General features: G+C 43.5%; 1 protein-coding gene across 1 annotated transcript in view; it reads left to right on the forward strand.

Moving 5' to 3' along the window:
- Positions 1-21,112, forward strand: part of adgra3 (adhesion G protein-coupled receptor A3) — a 31,126-nt gene extending 10,014 nt beyond the window's left edge. Inside the window, exons 3-19 of the mRNA XM_022196207.2 lie at positions 4,598-4,669; positions 10,742-10,813; positions 10,894-10,965; positions 11,142-11,302; positions 11,834-12,047; positions 12,140-12,304; positions 13,231-13,432; positions 13,536-13,685; positions 14,141-14,299; positions 14,390-14,557; positions 14,732-14,939; positions 15,119-15,327; positions 15,616-15,740; positions 16,939-17,062; positions 17,824-17,969; positions 18,514-18,609; positions 19,327-21,112. Of these exons, the coding sequence (XP_022051899.2) occupies positions 4,598-4,669; positions 10,742-10,813; positions 10,894-10,965; positions 11,142-11,302; positions 11,834-12,047; positions 12,140-12,304; positions 13,231-13,432; positions 13,536-13,685; positions 14,141-14,299; positions 14,390-14,557; positions 14,732-14,939; positions 15,119-15,327; positions 15,616-15,740; positions 16,939-17,062; positions 17,824-17,969; positions 18,514-18,609; positions 19,327-20,767 (3,784 nt within the window). The 3' untranslated portion in view covers positions 20,768-21,112. The remainder of the gene's footprint in view (positions 1-4,597; positions 4,670-10,741; positions 10,814-10,893; positions 10,966-11,141; positions 11,303-11,833; positions 12,048-12,139; positions 12,305-13,230; positions 13,433-13,535; positions 13,686-14,140; positions 14,300-14,389; positions 14,558-14,731; positions 14,940-15,118; positions 15,328-15,615; positions 15,741-16,938; positions 17,063-17,823; positions 17,970-18,513; positions 18,610-19,326) is intronic.
- The last annotated feature ends 601 nt before the right edge of the window (positions 21,113-21,713 follow it).

The following is a 21,713-nucleotide window of genomic DNA, read 5'->3' on the forward strand; positions in this document are numbered from 1 at the left end:
AGCTGACTCGGGCGAAGGCAGGGGACACCCTGGACAGGTCGCCAGTCTGTCGCAGGGCTACATATACAGACAGACAATCACATTCACATCTACGGGCAATTTAGAGTGATCAATTAACCTCAGCTTATTTTTGGACTTTGGGAGGAAGCCGGAGTGCCCAGAGAAAAATTTAGTGGTTTAATAGATGTGAAATTGTTGACTGCCATGTTAAAGTGATATTGAAAGTCTACCGGGGTCGGCCTACTAAAATTGTCCTTGCAACTTTTATAGAAAAGCAAACAGGGCGCTTATTTAGGCATGAAGCTGACATGTTCTTTTGCAGTCACATTAATGGAAAGGCGTGCGTGTCTGAAAGGGGCTTCAGTGTCTCCAGCGAAATACTTCTTGGTTCAGGATTCACATCCTGAGCACATATTTAGGTTGTATAGATCCATGAAATATCACCAAGGCACTGCACACATCTGGGGCTTGAGCTTGCCGTCAGAAAGCCCTCATAGTATTTCACGTTCTATCCACCAGTGCATTAGTAGGAGCTATCCATCACTCCACAAGTGAAGCTTTGACTTGTGGAGCAGGAGGTTTGTAAAACACACACTGGCGTCATGCCAGTGGAACATCCAGGTCACAGAAAATGAAGAGGCACAGCACATTCACACAGCACTTAGCCTCCGTCAAGGATATCAGTCTATGGTGGAAGACTGGAGATGGTACTAGAAAGGGCTAATTATAGGCATAGCCCCGAGGGTTGGTGGTTATCTGCCTGGTGACATACTCTAGACATACAGCTGCTTGGGTATTCCGGGGATGGGGCCTTCTTTCTTTATAAGGAACAACATAAAAGCAATGTCACTGCTTCTCCAAGACATGATCATGATAGCGGTTTGCAAAGTCTTTGCACTTGAAGTTTGAGCGATTGGTTGAGGCATTTATTGTTCTATCTGCTCTGGAATTCCTTGAACAATGCAGAAATGTCATTAGTCTCATGTGACTGACGCTGGCAACTGGAATGTCATCACCCATGTTTTCTTCCTACAGAGAATTCAAGAAAATGGCTCTGGGCCTGCACATATGGGCCATGGGGTGATTTATCACTCGGAGAATGGCTTCATGCAGATAAAATAACCAGACCATTAATGGCCTTGCTTTTACCCAAGGCTACAATAACACATGACTGCATTGATATGGAATTCCAAGAGCATGTTTCCACCCCACGCTATTCCTCTCAGTCTGGTTAAAAAAGGCCAGAAATATAGAAGATGTACAGCAGAATTGGCTACATTTGGCCTTGAGGTATGTGTTCAGAAAACAAAACTGTATATTTTTGCAATTTCCTGGGCCACACATGTTGAAGTTTGAGCTTATAGATTGTTAGTATGCTGCATTTCATCCTGTTTTCACGTTAACTTGTTGTTTGAGTTCCATATTAACTAGACATTCATCTGCTGAAATTGTTTATAGATCTGCAGGAGAATCCCCTTATGGAGCTCCTGAATTGGGTCAGATTTTAGAGCGCAGGCCTCGAGGATAAACAGGAGGCTGTGTGCTGAATGTGTAAAAAAAAATCTTTGATCTTTCTCCACCAAGACAACCTCCAAGGCACTTATGTGTTTTGTCTGCGAGTGGCCAGCCGCTGTGGTTGTAAACTCGGTTCTGGCTGTCGTTGCATCAATCCACAGGCAACTTTACCTCCCAAAGCAGCTTCCATTGTGCCCGTCAGACCCCACCCCACCCCACTCCGGTCCACCCTCAATCAGTGAAGCGAGGTTGCTAGATGGCTTGCTTGCTTTTGTCATTGTAATGAGGCCAAGCCAAGGCCAGAGGTGTCAGCAGTACGATTCACACACACACACACACACACACACACACACACACACACACACACACACACACACACACACACACACACACACACACACACACACACACACACACACACACTCTGCATGCTGAAGCCTCTCCCTCGCTGAAATGTTTCTCCCACCTTAAATCACTCTTCTTTCGCCTCAAACTCTCAAAGAGGAGGGGAAAAAATGCAGCATGAGTCTGTTTGAATGCGCCGAGCCTCTCCATCTTTGCCTTCCACCCCTCCTTCCTCCCGCCTTCCCTCACAGCTTTTCTTTTTTTCTCTCTCTCTCTTCGTCCACAAAGGAACTCTAGCTCATTTGGACTGCCTAAATGCAGTGGTGAAGACTGAGACAGCAGCTGGCTGTGAGTGCCGGAGAAGGGTAGAGAATCGATTACGCCTATCCGGCACTCTGCGTGAAATTGCAAAGTAACTGTGGAGACCGCTGTGTTTTGTTGGGGGCCAAAGGTGTCCCTGCTTGGAAATAAGCCACACAGAATCCCCCATTATCACTCAGCTCATGGAAATAGGAGCCAAGCTAGGCGACCGACACATGCTAATTCCTTTTTTCTAAATCCAGTGCTGTGGAGGAATGCTTATTGTGGGAAACGGAGCAAGAATAACGGCTCTAGTATGTGGCGATTCCTGAGGAGCTGGTCGTTTGCCAATTCACGAATGGGTAGAATGCAAGACAAAGCATGTTATGCATTTATACGAAGTTGGATTGAAACTGATTTTGCACTACTGCATTTACTTAGTGCAGCTTTTGAAAGGAGGACACAGTTCTAATTTGCTTAACCAGTAGGATTAGTGTGAGACTTTCTAAAAACACAATCATTTGACACCTGAAAAGTTGGCATCACAAGATCTGAAAAGCAGCTGTGAATGATACTGACTTAAAAATCTAATAAATAAGTCACATATTCTTGATTTAAAGCAGCATTTTACAGTATATAAAAGCTAAAATGTGATCTAACAGTAACATAAATACAAAATCCCATAAAGTGACTAACATTGCAATCTAGTTCAGTGCTGATTAATAGACCCCCAGAAGTGATCTTATTCTGAACTTTTTCTTCACTGTGGAAATCTAAGTATAATGCCATGAACCCGTCATATTCCGTACACAGTAAAAACCCACCAACAAAACAAACATGGAAAAAGATCTTTTATGAATCTTTACTCCACGTGACATGTTCTTTAGTTTTACTATGAGCATTGGAAGGCAGTAGACGTGCCCCCTTAAAAAATGGCAGCAGCTGGAAAAACCACCGCTCAGTCTGGGGCCAGTTCAAGAACAGCTCTGGAACACACGGAGAAATATTCAGCCAGCTATTTCAGTTTGTTGAGAGAAAAAAAACACTGGCGTTTTCTCTCTGTGCAAATAGATTTAAAAGGTGCCAGGTCATGTGTGGTCTTTGGAATCTGAAGTGCAGCTACGGATGGTTAAACGTGGTTCTCTCTGACTCCCCATATTTTATCCGCAGCTATTGGAGCGCTACAGTGTTCTTGTTGTTTTCATTAGTGGGAGTGGCTACTACAGATTTTCTTTCTTTTCCAGTTTCTCTTGCAGATATCATTCAGTAAGTGTCTCCTTTATGATTGGCTGAAGCCGGTTGTACTCAGAAACTTTCAAGCAACATTTTATTTGTGTTTGCTTTTCTTTATTAGAAATTATTGTCAAGACTTTGGACACATTAGAAGTTTGCAATTTGTGTTTGTATCTTTCTGTAACTCCTGCAGCACTAAGCAAAGATGGCTTGAAAGTAAATTAAAAGACAACCTAATTACAAGACTCAACATGCCTGTTTATGCACCTGATACCCTCTGAACTTGGCTCGCACGAGCAGTGAGGGCCTTGTAAGGATGTTTCTGATGTCTTTCTCCCGCCTGCTCGCTTTTCTGTCAACACTACTTCACCGGGAATCCAGCTCTCCTCGCTCACATGAAAAGTTTTTAACAAGCGCTGTTTTTTTTTCCCCCATCTGTGACTTATCTATGACCACCTACCCGCCTTCAGATGACAGTTGCCTGACATCAAACGGGCAGAGTTACCCAGAGGGTCTTTGTGTGGGGTTCAGGTGGCGACTAGAAAGCCTCGTGAACCCTCAGCTGTAATGAGTGACTAGGCAGTGCCTGTGCAGGTGAGCGCTGCAGGAATTCTGCGACCGCAAGCCTTTGAACTTCAGGAGGATGAGAGAGGGAGGGAGGGGAGAGCTGCCTTTTGAGAGTCAGGCTGTCGGCAGTGCAGTGAGTTTGATGGGTGTGTTTGGACCAGGTTGGTGTGTGTGAAAGACACAGACTCCTGGCAGTGTAAACCAGCGGTTACAATGATTTTTAATTCATTTGCGTAATACTGCACCCACATCTGCTCATGTTTCATGGACACTACCTTGTAATTACAAGCTACTGTTGACGAAGCAGTCGCCAAAATACAATTTAATAAGAAGAAATAGCAAAATTATGTTCTGGAAACGGTTGAGGCTGTAATCTGACTGAATTTATTTAATGACATTAACTGTCATTACTTTGTCAGCAAATGGTGAAAAAATGGGCATCACAAGTTCCCTTTGTAAACTCATGATGTTTTTCTGTCTTCTTTTGTCTGTTCTACACAAAGAACTTTTAGCTTAAAAAATAACTGAAACCATTAATTACTAAACTCTTGGATTGTTTTATTGCAGTTTCAATTGCTCATGATGACCTAAAATCTTTTTGTTTTTTTCTTGTTCTTCCTCTTTTCTGCCCCCACAGGGAACTGCGGAGTAACATGATCAGTCGTATTGAACGAGGAGCTTTTCTTGGCTTGCCAGCACTAAAACGACTGTGAGTACTGGTGGAGCTCCTGCAGCTTCGGCACCTCTTTAATGTGGTTTCTGCAAGTGTGCATTTGCTCAATATTCACACATTTAGCCCCTCTGAGGTGTTCTCTGTGTTTTGGCAACTAAAAGATAAGAAATCTTTAAAGGTTTGGAGTGCTTGCTTTGATTATTTTCAATGTGAGAAGAGGAATATTGTGAAGATAGCTTTTGTTCAGTGTAAGAAACTGTTTGAAGCTGTTTTTCTTTTTGGATTATAAACTGACAGAAGTGCTGTGCTTTGAAAAACATGAAACTAGCATTTCAAATTAGCACATTTTTAATAGGAGCTGGTCCGAGCCAATTTCACTGCGTTCAGCAATGACTGCAAATACAGTACTGTGTTTGGAGCAGCTGTTTTATATCCACCAGTGCAATGTGCTGTGTGTGTTCTAACAGATTGAGGGTGTATCCAGTGTCCATAAGGGAGCATGGTCAAACACCAGTCTATTTCTACTGCCTTGTTTTGTCTGGCCTTGTGCCAAAGACCTCTGCAGACAGCATGAGGCCTTATATACTTTCACACACTCTGGCAAAAAAAAACTATGGAGGAGGATGTATAAATGTGTGCTTGTGATGTTTTTGGATATCACAAGGATAATTTTGATATGTAAAACACACAAAACTAAACTATATCTGAGTTTTGCGGTGCGTGTTTGTGTGGGAGGTCAGATCTAAGTGTTTAGTTGTGTGTTTCTCTTTGTGAAGGTGTGTATGTGCGTGAGAGAGAGCAAGAACACAGCATGAATTGGAATCCTCCAACAGTACCCGGCCGCTGCCAACGCAAACTTGAACTTGGCTGCTGCTGTGGAGCAATAAGAAGGAGACAGGAAGGCAGTCAGCTCCTTGGCTCAGACCCGGCCTCGTTTACCCCTCCTCCTCCATGCATATTCATGCCAGATTCAAATGGAGCCATGTCAGTCTATGTGTCTCCTGCATATTAAAATCACAAAATATTCCTAAAGGCTTCCTTATCACCTCCGAGATCTGAAAACCTGCCATGGAAATGCTTGTTCCGGGGCTTGATTTTGCCTGAGGGTAGCAAAGTGTAATTGGCCCCCAACACCCGTCTGAGTTAATTTCAAAGGGTAGTCATCACTCGCTCAGCTGTGAAAGGGAAGGAGCACAGAATAGACAAGAAGAGCAAAGGAGATGATGAGGTAGTGCTAGGCCCTGGGAATGTAAACACAGAAGCTCTACATCAAGGGTTGGCACCCGCAGCTACACATCCCCTCTACTTTTTTCCCAGTTTTTGGAAAAAAGGGAGTGGAGTTAATTGGCAGTAAGGAATATATAAAAACTATACTTTACCAGCTTTTATGTCACATTCATGTGTCATAACTTTTGCCAGGTTGTGACCAGTCATGAAAAATCTGGAAAAGTTATGGAATTTGGCACGTAATGCCCTTATCTCTGTCTCTACTCCAGCCAGTCTTTACTTTCCCCCATCTGTCTAACTACCTCCCCGCTCAGTGTTGTCTAATTAGAGTTTTTCTCATTTCAAGATGTGCCATTTGGAAGGCCTATTTATCTTGCATGGGCTGTCACAGAGCAGACAGGGGCATTTAGAGTGGAGGCAGCAGAAGTTGAGATCATCAGGCATTAGTCTTGTTGCATTAAAAACAGCTCCAGCATTAACACATCTTTGGGGGAAACTGTGTCCAAGAGGTTAGAAGCAAGTTTGTAATTCAGATTCCTCACCTCAAGCAAGAGTCGTGTGCTGAATTACAAAGGCTTCAAAGTAGCTTGACTTTGCATTTGACTCAGTGTATTTCATCGCATGTAGAGATTTCTAATTCCTCCGTAGTCATTAATTTCCAGAAAGGCTGCATCCTGGATAAGACAGCTGGATAGTGTCTTTTATTTTATTCTCCCTGCCTTGCAAATGCCCATTTCTTTCAAACCCCACGCTCCCAGTTTTTGGTATAGGTTTGTTTTTTCAAGCCCAGACTGAGATAACTGAGAGACATTACAATGAAATGTGGGATCACAATTTGTGGCAGAACATTATGGTTACCCATTTTTTAATATTTTAAAATCCACAATTGAATTTATCCTGTGCTTTTATTGCTGGTTTAGTACATGATTTGGGCTTTGTTACATCTGCCTGTTGAAGTTAGTACGGCTGTTAAGACAGTCTTCAACAAGTGAGCTCCGGCCTGTGGTCATTAAGCACCACAGGGGTCTTTGTCATGGTGTCCGTTACTATCTAAACCTGGACAATGCTTGCCAATATGAGCTGCCCAACATCCAAGCAAGTAAGATGCTCCACCTGGTAACGCAACAGGGACAGCAGCTAATCTACAATATGTAGAAAATGTATATTATCTTGGAAAAATGTATTACGTTAGGACTCGGTGTTGGCCGATTCTTAGTCCTTAATGACTTGGATAGAACTGGAAGCAAAACAAACTTGACTGTGACATCCCTAGTACCACCATGGCACATCTCGGCTCCGCTTATGCCGAACTTTTGTGCTCGTTGTTGGATTAGCCAGGAGTTGGGCCAAGACGGGCACTGCCAAGATGGCAACAGCCGGAGCCGCCACATTGAGCTTCCAATCTGCTCTTCAGGAAACCAATGGGTGACATTACTGATGCTTAATCCGTCTTTATGTACAATCACTGGTTAAAATCCCATCCAGAGATGATAGGGCAGCTGTATAAAGAACTCCCCTCTTAAACCCACACAACAGGACTGACTTTTGATCTCGATCAGATCTCGTCTGGGTTTCTTGAGCCCTCAGTTGGAGTATAGGTTCCACTCTCAGGGCTCAGATAAGTGCATCGCTTACCTCACTTTACAAACAGTCCACACACATAGTTTGAGATGTACTTGTACATTTATACAGCCCTCTCTCTGGCTGTACAACGCTTTCAAACCCATCAGGTTCCTCCAGCCTTGCCTCTTCTACTCTACATTCCTCCAACAGCTGAACAGTCTCCTCTCAAACCTAATCACATCGGGCTATTTTTGCTTCTGCTCCTTGTATCATTCACAGCAACTGATGTGCTGCGCTGAAACACTCCTCAACGCTGGTAATTTGCTACATGCCTGCGGGTGAGCGACATAGCTGAGACCGTAGTCACTGAAGAAAAGCGATACGTGATTTGATTTGCGTTTTTGAAAAATGTATTATTTCAGTCATAAAGGTTTCTAACAAAATGGCTGAAAGTAATAATATTCACCATCTTGTGTTAAGTCCCTTGATTGTAGCTGTAACTCCTGTGTTTGAATCCAGACGATGAAGTGAGATGAAAGTACAGCATCAGCTAGGGAAGCCTCCTCCCTCCGCCACATTCACTTCTGCCGTCTTATCCTTCCCATGATGACACACGATGCTCGCTCAAATTGGCAAGCCTGAAAAAAGGAAGCCTTTTCTTCTCTTTCAAGTGGAACTAATAACCTCACACAGTAAATTCCCCAGCTGGTACCTTAAGGACCAACACCAATAATTACATAAATGCCGGGATGTTAGCATATGCCTGCCAGTCATTTTCCAGGTATCACTTTGTGCTGGTATCGCATTCCTCGAGCACCCCAGGATACAGTTTAGCTGGTGGGGTTGAGGTAATGATGTGTCTTTTCTCCCAGGCTCTTGTTTCTTTTCATAGCACTTTGCCAGTGATTGGATCATCCGCAGAGGAATACTGTCTGTGTTCTAGCTATTATCAAGGTGCTGCCACTTTGAAACTTTTCACTTCTTAACAGTGGTTGCTTCAAATGTTATCGGTCTGGGAATTTAATTATGCTCTGCCGTCTTTGAAATGTGATCATTGTGTGATAGTAATTACACATAACAGTGTGTCAATTTTAATTAGGTTTAGCATGCAGCCATTGTAAAGCTAAACTAATCAATATTTTAATGACATTAGTGAAAATCAAATGACTACATGTTACACGGAAGTGGCAAACCCATAGATGACTATGATGAGTGTTTGCTGTTCCTCTCAGCTTTGTTCTGTAGTATTTTAGTGCCTGGTCATGCATTGTTTCAATTTTCCAGCCCACGGCTTCAATTTAGAGATTCTGTTTCAACTCTCTCATCAACATTTTTCCCAAACAGAGCTGTTTTCTGCAAAGAATCTCCTTAAGAGAGTGACACATAAAGAACATCAGCCTACCACTAATGAACATAGTGGACAGTTCAGGATCACATATTGCCTTCACGAGTTGGTGGAGACCAAAACAGAGCTAAAAGAATATTGAAAAGGAAGAATATTGGATTTGCCAGGAGGGCAGAACCACAGATTTCCATGTGTTCTGTTGAAAGTAGTTAAACCAGTGTTGACACATGTTTTGACTGTTTCAAATTCAGAAATAGGAAGCTGAAATCACGAAGGCTAAAACAATATCTAATAGTAATGGGGACACTTGCATTACTTAGGTTATTCTTAATGACCAAAAGACTTTCTGAGCTTTTCCATCTCACATCATGGGGGGTGTTCTGCTCGATCATCTCTAATTAGCTTCAAAATTCTCTAAGGCGTCTCTTCTATACGTTTAGTTTTGTATTATTGTGACATGCTACTGCATATGATCAGAAACTCTCACCAGTTGACATTTGCATCATCAGTACTGTTTTGTTCTTATGAAGATAAGACTTTTCGTGAGTGCTGCATTTTTTTCATACCCATAGTCAGACATAATTACTTGTCCAGTTTTGCAAATTCAGAATTTCCAGGTTTTCATCTGTAGTAGTTCCTGAGATATTGTTGCTCAATCATAGTTTTAAAGGACAATGCCAAAAAAATAATTGGAAAAAAAAAGTGGGTCTGCCTTATTGTTTTTAAATAAAAAGATCTGAAAGTAGCCGACATATCAAGCAAAAATTTAGCAGATGTTTTAATACATAATCATAGTTTAAGATAAACAAACAAAATCAGAACAATCAAAGACGGTAGAGCATGAGCATTCTTAAAAGTCTGCTGATCTGAGATGGAGAAGCAGATTTGGTAGTAGTAGTGGTCTTTAAGGTGGAGTCAATGATTTTAATCCAGTAGAATTTTGTCAAATTCAGCAAATAGCTACTCACCGTCCACTAGCTGTTTGATTAATTTGCACGTTGTGTTGTACACAATGCTGTCTGTCTGAATAGGCAGCAAATAAAGTGACTCTAACCAATCCACACAACACTTTTCCAGGGTGTCTTGTGCAGGTTAAAGTCTTAGAGAGAAGGAATTCTGCCTCCAGAACACCTTCAAACCAAATGAAGTGTTTTCAGGCTGTAATTTCCACAGATTTCAGAGGTCAGAAAAACTGAACCTCTCTGATATTTCACAAAAACAAATATGTTTAGCAGCAGTGACTTCCTGCTTATTTCTTATCTTATCAACATTTTAAGATTGAAGAAAACCTGTTTGTGCAACCATCGTGTTTTTGCACAGTCATTCCTGTTTTTGGCCTTTGGAGGGTGACTGGACACCACAGAACACGTGATCTGCCCATGAACAGCAAAAGCAAAAATGTCTGTGTTACCATATTTGACTTAAATCTGCAGTTTCCAGCTGTCCTGTGAATATTTAATCTTTGCAGACATTTTTAAAACTGCATGATTCACACTGGCAGCATCCATCTTTTCCATGCTAAGAGCTGAAAATCGTCTGCAGTTCGCTGTGAAAGGCGTCAGGAGCGTCGGACACTTTTGTCTGATGTTTGCTGGAGACATCATGTCAGGTCACATCCAGAGAAGAAACACACACTTTTGACGCGTTTGATATAAATCATAGGTGATTAATCACCTCCCACAGTGTTCGTCTGCCTTTGATGTGTGGGTTCCCCTGCAGGCCCACACAGACATTATCTAAAATCACCTTGAAAGTTGTAAACCTGTCAGCTGAATTTTTGAAGTCTCTGCCTCAACTTGCCTTGGTTAAACTTGGCTCTTTTTCTTCTTTTAACTCTGTGTTTTTAATCTCAGCAACCTTTTTCCATTAATCTTCGTAATACAATCTGATTTTTTTGGTTTATCTTGCTGCAGTCAACATAATGAAGACTTTAAAAGGAAGACTTAAAATGGTGTTTTTTGTGTTTGCTGCAGCGACCTGTCCAACAACAGCATCGGCTGTCTTAACGCTGACATCTTCAAGGGCCTCGGCAGTCTGATCCGACTGTAAGTACTGATATAAACGTAATACAAGCATCTCTTTGTAGTAGACTGAAATAAAATAAAGGATTTAATTTATTTTCCAGAAACCTTTCAGGGAACATCTTCTCATCGTTGACTCAGGGGACCTTTGACAACTTGGTGTCTCTTAAAGCTTTGTAAGTATGAGAATACGAAAGTTCGCTGCTGTGTACTGAAATCAAGCCGCTACCACAATCAAAATTGTATTTAAACCATAAAATATGGCAGAAAAAGATAGGATTTTCCATCAGGACTAAACTTTAGATTTGTTAGTGCTCTATCGTTGATAGTTTCACTTTTCTGTCGTCTCCAGGGAGTTTCAGACACCGTACCTGCTGTGTGACTGCAACCTTCTGTGGCTGCTGCATTGGATCAAAAGCAAAAGCATCGCTGTGAAGAACACCAAGTGCTCCTACCCCCAGTCCCTCCAGGGTCAGCTCATCCCCTCCATCAGACCGGAGCTCCTCACCTGTGGTAGGGACACAAAAACTGAAATAATAGATGGATATGACACGGCAGAAACCTAATAATAGCAGCTGAACGCTCTGACTTATTCGTCATTTCAGTGACACGATCTGATCTGTCCACTCTGACATCTTGAAATGTTAAAATAAGTCCTTCTGAGTAGTGTCATGCATTGTGCTGTCAAAATAGAGCACTGTCTCTTTAATTTTGCTGTTTTGGTATCAGTGAGTCTGGTATTTGGGGAACAGGGGCTTGTGCAATGACACGGGAGATAAGACAAGGGCTGCCCAGGCCAGTGCGGCCTTTGTTTGTACTTGCTCATGTCTTATCGGTTTGGCACTCATCTCAGTGAGGGATTATGAAATACATGGCATAGATTTAGCTGGAGCCAGTGGCCTGACGTGAAAGACAAATGGCACTAAAGCACCCAGAAATCCAGACACTGTTTTAGCTTGTTTGTGTTCCCTAAGTGTCCAGAGTTGGTGACAGTTACATTTTAAGTGAAAAATGACCACCTGCCTCAATTCCTGGTTTCCTCAGATGCTCCACTTGTGCTGCCCTCCTTCCAGCTGACTCCGTCCCAGCGTCAGGTTGTCTTCCAGGGAGACAGCTTGCCATTCCAGTGTCAGGCTTCCCTTGTGGCTGAAGACATGCAGGTGCTGTGGTACCAGAACGGTCGCATGGTCAAGCCAGATGCCACTCAAGGAATCTTCATCGAAAAGCGCATCGTGCAGAACTGCTCCCTGATTGCTAGGTATCGTCATATACATTCACTTTACGTGTGCAGTTAGCAAATGTGAGTGGAAAGCTTACCAAGTAAAGGATCTCCTCTGTGTTTTCCATCAGTGCATTGACCATCTCGAACATCCAGCCTGGTTTCACGGGGAACTGGGAGTGTCGGGTCAGGACGAGCAGGGGGAACAACACCAAGACCGTCTATATTGTGGTGTTGCAGAGCTCCGCCAAATACTGCGCTCCTGAACGTGTCTCCAACAACAAGGGAGAGTTCAGGTAGATAGAAAACCTGACAGAAGCAGAGGTTTGAAGAGTTAATGCCACTCTGTCACTTGAAATCAAACAAGCACTTTGGTCTAGAAAGGGTTGAAACCATTTTATTTCAGACCAATGGATGTAATTTCCCAAACTGCAGGTTTATGCTGAAAATCCAAATCAATATTTAAAGATTTGTCCTAAAATGCTTTCATGCTGTGCTGGTGCAGCTGTGTTGTTGTCGTGCAAGCAGCACCCCCTTGTGGAGAAATATAAACATTACACAGCAGTCCCGTTCCATTATTTAATCACCCTGGTGCTAGTGATGATAATAAAAATAACTTTATTTAAATGGTACCTGTTGAAAGTACAGTTTACAAAGCATTTTGCAGACAAGACCAAAAAAAAGAAAGATGCTCAGGAAGAACACTGAATAACAGAAGGCTGAACAGAAGGAGAAAAACCAAGCAGGTAAATGTGGAGAAATAGAGAGAAGTACACTACCAAAAATTTGAAAATGAATGAATACAATCACACCATATAAAATAATAAAAAGCCACATCCAGGTAAAGAAAAGAACAAGTGGAATAAAACAAAAATCTATGGTAAAACAATGAGCAGAAGGATAAAAATAACAGTAATAGTTCTAATAGTAAACAAGTAAAATAAATACATAAGTAAAGAAATGAAGAGTAAATGAGAATAAAATGAAATAAAGTTTTTTAAAAAATCAATAAGGCAGTAAAAATAATAGAAGTAGGTGATTATGTGTTACTTCTTCAGGCAGGTCATTCCAAAGCTGAGGGGCCCTGATTGCAAACACTCGGTCACCCTTAGATTTCTGTCTCAGCTTTGGATATTAAACACATTATGTCTGAAAATGTCAAAGAACTAAAGACTTTGCATGAATCAGAATGGACCTAATTTGTTTGAATCTGTTGTTCCAGGTGGCCGCGCACCCTGGCAGGGATCAGAGCCTACCTCCCCTGCAACAGATTGCCGTCGAGTGCCGGCGTGTATTCGGGAAGCTCCGGTGAAGAGCAGCCGGCGTGGCGCTACTGCAATCGGGAGGGTCTTTGGGCGGACGAGGACTACTCCCACTGCCAATTTCAGAAAGATGTCACTAGATTTCTCTACGTCATCAACCAGGTCTGTAGTCAGCTTTTCCATGAAAGACACAATTTACTGTTTGTCTGTCATCAGTCGCATATCGGACCAATCAAGCTACATTTCCCCTGTGTCTCTCTCCCAGATGCCTCTTAACGAGACCAACGTGGTGACTAGAGCCCGGCGCCTGTTCTTCTACACAATCGACGCCGCCAACTTCTCAGACAAGATGGACATCATCTTTGTGGCCGAGATGATCGAGAAGTTCGGCAAGTTTGTGGAGAGGTTTAAAGATGTGAGTGCTTTTTCTGTTCGCATTTCCCCGCTAAGAGCAAGGACGAATGCATTAATTCCCAACAGCTGTTTGTTGTCATGTAAGTTTAATTAGAAAGAATGTCTTGTCACGACTCAGCGGTAGGCCAACAAAAAGAAAAGGAAAAGTTCAGGCGCTGCTAGCATGTTGCCAGAGCTGTAGGCAAATAACACTAGTGTTTAAAAGCATATTAAAGTTTAGTAGTGCGACGCTGTTCTTGAAATGTGTTTCCAATAGTCACTTAGCCACTTCAAGAGTCAATGTCAAGCACCTCCCCGAAGCATGTGTTTAGTACAAGCTGCTGGCTGGATGCATTACTTATGTTTCCACTCAAGTAATTTAAAGCATGCATGCTGCTAAGTTAATGAAGTGATAAATAAAATGCTTTTTTTCCCCAACTCATCCTGCATACATTTAAACTCTTCTTATCGTCCCAGCTGGGTGAGGTGATGGTCAGCATGGCCAGTAACTTGATGCTGGCCGATGAGAGGGTCCTGCTGATGGCTCAGCGTGAAGCGATGGCCTGTTCCCGCATCATCGCCTGCCTCCAGAGGATCGCAGTCCACCGTCTGGCCACGGCGCAGGCCTTCTCCCTGGTGAGCCACATCAACAGCTCCACATCACGTTGCGCTACGAGTTTAGTTTGATAGAGAGTCGCATCTCCGTGTTTCTTGCCGCCCCCACAGACGTCCCCCAACATTGCGCTGGAGGCCCACGCTGTCAGGGCCAGCGACTGGAACGGCATGACCTGCATGTTGTACCTGAGGGCCAGCCCCGAGCGCACACCCGGCCAGGACCGCCAGTTCACGTTCAAGTGCAACACCACCAGCTCCTTCTCCAGCATCCTTCACAAGGTCGCCGGAAAAATGGTTTCAATTTGTTTGCAGTTTTTATTCAGGGCTTTGTGATGATTTCAGGTCAATTCATCATTCTTTAACCATAACAATAAATGCTTTAAGATGTCCAGAATGAGATGTGTTGTTAAACTGTTGGATTTTTGCTTAGTTTATTTATTTTTGTACTTACAGAGCACTATAGTGGAAGCTTCCCTGCAACTTCCTCAGTCTCTCTTTACCGAGGCTGCACTCCCACTGCAGGCCGACGACATGGTCTACAAGCTCCACCTACTGGGCTTTCGCAACGGCAAGTTTTTCCCCTCCGCTGGCAACTCGTCTCAACTGGCCGATGGAGGGAAGAGGAGAAGCGTGGCAACCCCCGTCATCATGGCAAAGATAGGTGAGTTATATTTTTGGGGGTAGTCATAAATCTTGGGTATGTTTTTATTTATTTTTCAAAGAGTAATGAGAGATCTGAAAACAACAGCCAGAATCAAGTGTCAGCTCAGTTAGGACACATTATCAGGCAGCGAAATGAAAGTTTAAAAGGCAGTAATTCATGGTTTGTATTTCCATCAGATGGTATGTCTCTGCGTGCCCTGAAGAACCCCGTTAACATCACTCTACGGCGGTTCGCCCGCGGTTCAGACGCCGTGTCGGCCTGCTGGAACTTCAGCCTGGCGGGGGGTCAGGGAGGATGGCAGAGCGACGGCTGCCGCATACTGGACCATCATGACAACTTCACCACCATCTCATGCAACTCTCTAGGCAACTATGGCCTGCTTATGGTGGGTTGGGCCAAAACATTCCGCTTTTTGAAATGTTTTTCAAAAATCCCTTAGTCTGAGTTTTTTGTGTTTCTCAGAATGTAAAGCCTTTTTAAGAGCAATGCACGTCATTTATTTAGCTGACTGGCCCTCTAGTGGCCATCAGGAACTATTGCCATAACAACACAAGATCCACAAGATAAAACGGCAAAATATCCTGCTGGAATTGCATGCATCACTTTGTCTATAAGATTGTAATTCTGTATTAATTAATCCTGAAGATTTATCCCCTCTCTCCCTCTCTTGCAGGACCTCAGCAGTGTGGAGTTCTTCTCTCCAAGCCTCCAGCCCCTGCACCCAGTCATCTACGCCACAGCTATCATACTCCTCCTGTGCCTGATCACCATTATTATCAGCTACATCTACCATCACAGGTAAGAGAAAAGCCTAAAAATATATGTGTGTGTTTTACCCCCTAAGTCAGTTATATTTCTTAGTTAAATATATGGACCTATTAGTTTTATGGGGGCCATATGATACAGATTATTAGTAAATAAGAAGACAGGTAACCAATATTTGGATCCAATATGCAGGAAAGCTGAATAACATGATGCAAAAATTTAAAAACATGTAAACTTTACTTCAAAACTTTACTGAGTTGCTTTTGTCTATTTGTTTTGCATATGTTCAGTTAATAGAGAACATGTCAGCATCATTTAGTGTTGACTGGCTATTATTTGTGATGTACAACTAGATAGTGATGACTTCAGATAGAGAGAGGCGGCTGCACCAGAGCCAAAGTAGACAATTTTAAAACAAATTTATTTTATCTGGAATCACTTAAAAATAATAATGGTCACAATAATTGGAAAAATGTTGCTTCTATTTACTACCATACTAGACTTCTTTGTTCTTTTATGCACCCACACACATTTGAGTGTCTTTTTTCTAATTAATCATGTGTTGTTTTTCTCCACATTGAATTTCTTTTTTTCTAAATATGACGGCAACTACTTTGTCCCACTTTTTTTTCCTCTGAAAGGACCGGAAGCAAATATTCTAATTTAGCAAAGTAGTAGTAGACAGCATGAGAATATTGAAATCATGAGTCCAATCAATCAGATTTTGGCCTTTATTATGTTGGATAATGGGGAGAGAGAGAGGGAGAGAGAGAGAGAGAGAGGGAGAGAGAGAGAGGGAGAGAGAGAGAGAGAGAGAGGGGGGGGGGGGGGGGGGGGACAGGAAACGTGGGCAGATGAGTGAATGGCCATGGGCTGCATTTGAACCCATGACCACCGTGTCGGGGGTTGAAGCCCCTGTTTCTGAGTCGCCCACTCAGCCAGCTGAGCTATCCGGGTGCCCCTGAATGATGCTATATTGTAACTGTGGAGTCTGTCTTCTCAATCTATTATTTGGCTACTGTATTTAAGCAATATTGCTGTTATTGTAACTGTTTTCTGGCATTGATTGTCTCCAAAATGCTGTCAGCGTTACCCGAACCTGCTGGGGCAAAGCCGATACAGTTTCCATTTTGTCAACTTCTCAACAATTATTTGATCTTTAAGTATGAAATGTTTTCACAACAGCCCTTTGTTCCCATTTTAATCCTGTGATCTGTTTGTGTGACTACAGGTCTGTCCGGGTGAGCCGGAAGTTTTGGCACATGTTGGTCAACCTCTGCTTCCACATCTCCCTCACCTGCGGGGTTTTCGTGGGTGGCATCAATCAGACGCGACATTCAAGCGTCTGTCAAGCAGTGAGTATACACCTTTCATATAGTTTTTTAAAAAACCCTGCTGTGTACGCTTCTTGCCTCTCTAGTGCTTGTGATGTTTTCTAGGAGAAAAAAAGTTGAAAAGTTGCCTTTGGCTAAGTTCACTGCACTCCTAAAACTGTGGAAAACGGTAAAATATCCATAGAAAGATGCAGTAGAATGTTTCCACAGCTTGAGGCGATCCTGCACCTCTCCTCACGGTGTGTTGTACTGAGACTTCACTTATTCAGGTTTCATTGCACCATATGTGCCTAGTACCTGGATGAAATGTTTTGGCAGAAAATTTAGTGTTTATTTCTTTAATCCCATGGCTGTACACTCACTTTATTAGGTCTGCTGGTGAAATCTTCACGCAGTCTGATACAGTTCTGCCATAAATGCTTCTGCATTTTCAAATTATTTTGTCATGAACAAATAGGTGATACTTAAACTTTGTATTTATTATTGAGCTCATAGTGCAGTGGACAGTAATACATTTAATCTCCCATTAATATACACTAGAACTTTTAGTATATCTAATAAAGTCATATTTCAACTCAGACTGACGATTGAGCCTGAACTGAGTTCGTACTAATTGAAATACCCTGCATGTCCAGCATTCCATCATTTTTATTTTTGTTTTTATTGGTGAAACAAAAAACCAACAGGGGCGTGTTATTATAGCGACACATGCTATTCATAGTCATTTTATTTTTGCTTTACTAAAGCTGTGTAACATCATATAACGGTGCGATTTCTTCCAGGTGGGCATTTTACTCCACTATTCGACCCTGGCGACGGCTCTGTGGGTGGGTGTGACTGCACGCAACATTTACAAACAGGTGACACGCAAGGCCAAGCGCTATGAAGAGCTGGATGAGCCGCCGCCACCGCCGAGGCCCATGCTCAGGTTCGATCCCGCCGCTCTTGCAATATATTTTGGTTGGAGACAGCACCTTTACATGGCTGCATTCTTTGCTGCATCATGTCAGTAAAGGAATAAATACACCCACAACTAGAGTTTAGCTGATATTGTGCAATTTGTTTCTTTTGCATTGAAGCTGGATCAGCATAAACATACAAGTAGAGATAAGTCTGATGCTTGTGCCAGCCTTTTTAATACAACCTACAGTTAAGTTTTTAACTGTTGAAGCCAATATTTTGTTGTTTTAGTCATAAGATATGGGTGCATTTGAACACATATGATGCATCTAATGCAGGACATCCTGTTCTGTGTTGTAAAGTTCAGTGTTTATGCATAATTTGTTGACACATGTTGACATTTCTCTTGTTATATGTGGTCATGTTGGTTTGTATAACTGCCACATGGTGTCAGTGTAGAGGCCTACAGCATGATTGGACTTCTGTGTGTCCACTCCATACTTTTTTGTCCTGTAATAAGGCAGAAAGCATAACTATCTTTCTTTGTTTTGTTTTGTTTTTTCATGCAAAAGGTTCTACTTAATCGGCGGAGGGATACCCATCATCGTCTGTGGGATCACTGCAGCAGCTAACATCAAAAACTACGGCAACCAGACCAATGCACCATAGTAAGCTTGCCCTTTATAGCCAACAATTAAAGTTACTATTCCTCAGTTTATGTCCATACAGATAGTGTCCTGTTTTATGTGGACAACAGCATTTAATAAGGCAGAATCCAGCCTTACAAGGTCCTTTACATTGAGTCCTCAGGAGGAATTGGCTTAGTTATTGACCGGCGAGACTGCACTGCTTTAGTAAATAATGGATATTTTTATGAGGGTAGGAAAAGTTTATTCCCTAAAGTTCTGATTATGGAGCCCTATTAATGATATGTGCATCCAAGCAACAAGCAACTGCTGCCAGTTTACAGCAAGCTCCCCCGCCCCTCTCCCTACAGTGGCAGCTGTTTAGATTGTGTAGCGTGTCTGACTAATTGAGAAATCTGGACCCGTATCTGTCTTTGGGAGTCTTTGGAGTTTAATTAATTTCTTGCAGGCAAGACAAATTCAGCCTGTGTTATTAAATGTAATGGGACAGTAACCGTAAAAATGAGATGCAGAAGTTTTTCAGAGTAATTTTAAGTTTGTGAAGTAAATAACGATCGTGACAGAGTGAGATGGGGAGATGAGGTATTGTTTTAATGAGCATGCTGGATGATTTTACTCTTAGGAGGTGCTGCATGGTTTTGAATATTGCTAAAAGATGACCCTGGTGACTCCAAGAGTCCTTAAAGCCACATTGAATGTCTTACTGTATGTGAAATGTTTTGTCTCTTCGTCTTGTAGTTGCTGGATGGCATGGGAGCCCAGTATCGGCGCTTTTTACGGCCCAGTCGGATTTATCATCTTTGTGGACTGCATGTACTTCCTCAGCATTCTGCTGCAGTTGCGGCGGCACCCTGAACGCCGCTATGAGCTCAAGGAGTCGGCGGAAGAGCAGCAGCATCTGACCAACAGCGAGGCTGGGCCAGATGTTGCCAGCAGCCACTGCCACCCACTCGCCCTCCAGCTTCAGCCCCATGAGGCGTCCTCCTCCATAGTTTCTGCCCCCCATGCTGTGCCCCTGTCAGCCCTGGAGAACGAACACACCTTCGCCGCCCAGCTGATGGGAGCTGCGGGGGCGCTGGGGCTCTTCGCGGCCCTGTGGGTGTTTGGCGCCATGGCCGTATCACAGGACCACCCCTTTGATTTGGCTTTCACCTGCCTGTTTGGGGTGACTGCGCTGGCACTCGGGGCGTTCATGGTGGCACATCACTGTGTCAACAGACAAGACATGAGGCGCTACTGGTCCCAGGCTTGTTGCTCTGGCAGACGAGAGTACTCTGCACAAGAAGACGTCCTTCTGCCTCAGCCAGGCGTGGCGATGACATCCACAGCCGGATCTGATAACAAGGCAGACGGGGAGTCGACAAAGTGTGGCCACAGCAGCGCCGACTCTTCCTACACGAACAAGAGCGCCCCGAGCATGCGCAACTCCACGCATGGCAGCAAGCTGACCAATCTGCACGCCGAGGCAGCTCAGTGCAAGTCCGCCTCGGCGCCGGTGACAGCCAACGGCACCGCCATTTTGGACAACAGCCTGACTGAGCATTCTCTAGACAATGAAATCAAAATGCACGTAGCTCCCGTTGAAGTGCAGTTCCGCCCCATGAACAACATCAACAATCCAGTAGCCGCTACGAACGGACACACGAGCAGGCATCACAAAAACAGGGCGCGAGCACACAGGGCGAGTCGGCTAACTGTGTTGCGTGAATATGCCTACGACGTGCCGACCAGCGTGGACGGCAGTGTGCAGAGCGCCCCCCACAGGCGACACCACCATTATGACCTGGCAGCTCGCAACAGTCGGCGAGCGGCCTATATGGCTTACAGAGAGCGGCATCAGAGCCAGATGCAGCAGGACAGTAGCGACAGTGCGAGTCTGCCACGGCGCTCCCGTTACTCGGACAAAGGAGGCGGCGGCTCATTGGGGAACGGGACAGTAGTGACTATAGACACTGAGCAGGTCGCTACTGCTGCAGGGTCCAGCTCAAGTAAAGACTCCGGTTCTGTGAAGCAGCCCGGCAGCACAGAACTAGAGAGCCAACCTAAGTCATACGGGCTCAACCTCATCACCCAGAATGGTGGCACACTTAAAGAAAACGGGCAAGCAGTGCCTTTAATTAGCACAGACAGTACAGCCAGTATAAAGACCGGATTGTGGAAACATGAAACTACTGTGTAGCAACGGTTTCCATCCCAAAGACTCCATAATACTATGCTCACACCTTCAAACTGTGAATGTCTTTTTAAAAATCTTTTTGATTGTACATTTTTCTTCCCCAAAAAATAGTTCTTTAAAAAAATATTGGAAAACTGGCCTCATTACTGCCACTGAACTGTCTTTGTAGATATGTTTTGTAAATGTTCTATTTTTATAACTTTTAATCCAATGCCTTTATTCCATCTGAGAGCTATGTACATGAAACTGCATGGTCTGAGCTGTGGCCCTGTGTCTAACTTTACTCTGGAGCTTTTTTCCCCCATTTTCTAGTATGTCCCGACAGTAATAAAACAAGAGTTTGATTTACCTAATTGAAAGTTTTTCTTCTTGCAATAACACACAGTCTCATGTTTTGGGTCCGTGCAGCCACTGCAGAGGTGAGTCAGGGCTGTTTTGTTTCCAAGAATTACTCTCCCTGACAATATATGACAAGTTGGTAATTGGGTTTTTCACTGACCTTCAGGTGGCCTCGGGTTCCTTTCTCCACAGTGGTGCAGCACTTTAATTGCAACTGGCAGTGGCTTTTGGCTCTGTAGGTGTTTTCTGGCTGCCTGCTGGCAGATTTGATGAGTGCACCGTACATTGTGGGCTCCCGCTGACTTGATGCCCCAGGTTGTGATTGACAGCTGACTCCTAGGGCAGGTAAAGCTGCCATGAGAAGAAGGGATAATGAGAGAAGTGTTTTCTTCTCCTTCTTCCGTTAAGTGTGTCCTCCCCAGCTGACAGCTGAACTGGAGTCCCACTCGCAGCTTGATGTTGCTGTTGGGAAGAGCTTGTGTAAGAGACTCAGTGTGGTTTGACTGCCGAGTACTCAAGAGATGGATTACCATCACATTTGCTTAGTGCTTGTGTCAACAGCGACGGTTTCAGTCTGACATTTTCTGCATTTGTACGAGTTTAGAGTAGC

Source organism: Acanthochromis polyacanthus, chromosome 23 (assembly GCF_021347895.1).
Source record: "Acanthochromis polyacanthus isolate Apoly-LR-REF ecotype Palm Island chromosome 23, KAUST_Apoly_ChrSc, whole genome shotgun sequence".
NCBI lineage: Eukaryota > Metazoa > Chordata > Actinopteri > Pomacentridae > Acanthochromis > Acanthochromis polyacanthus.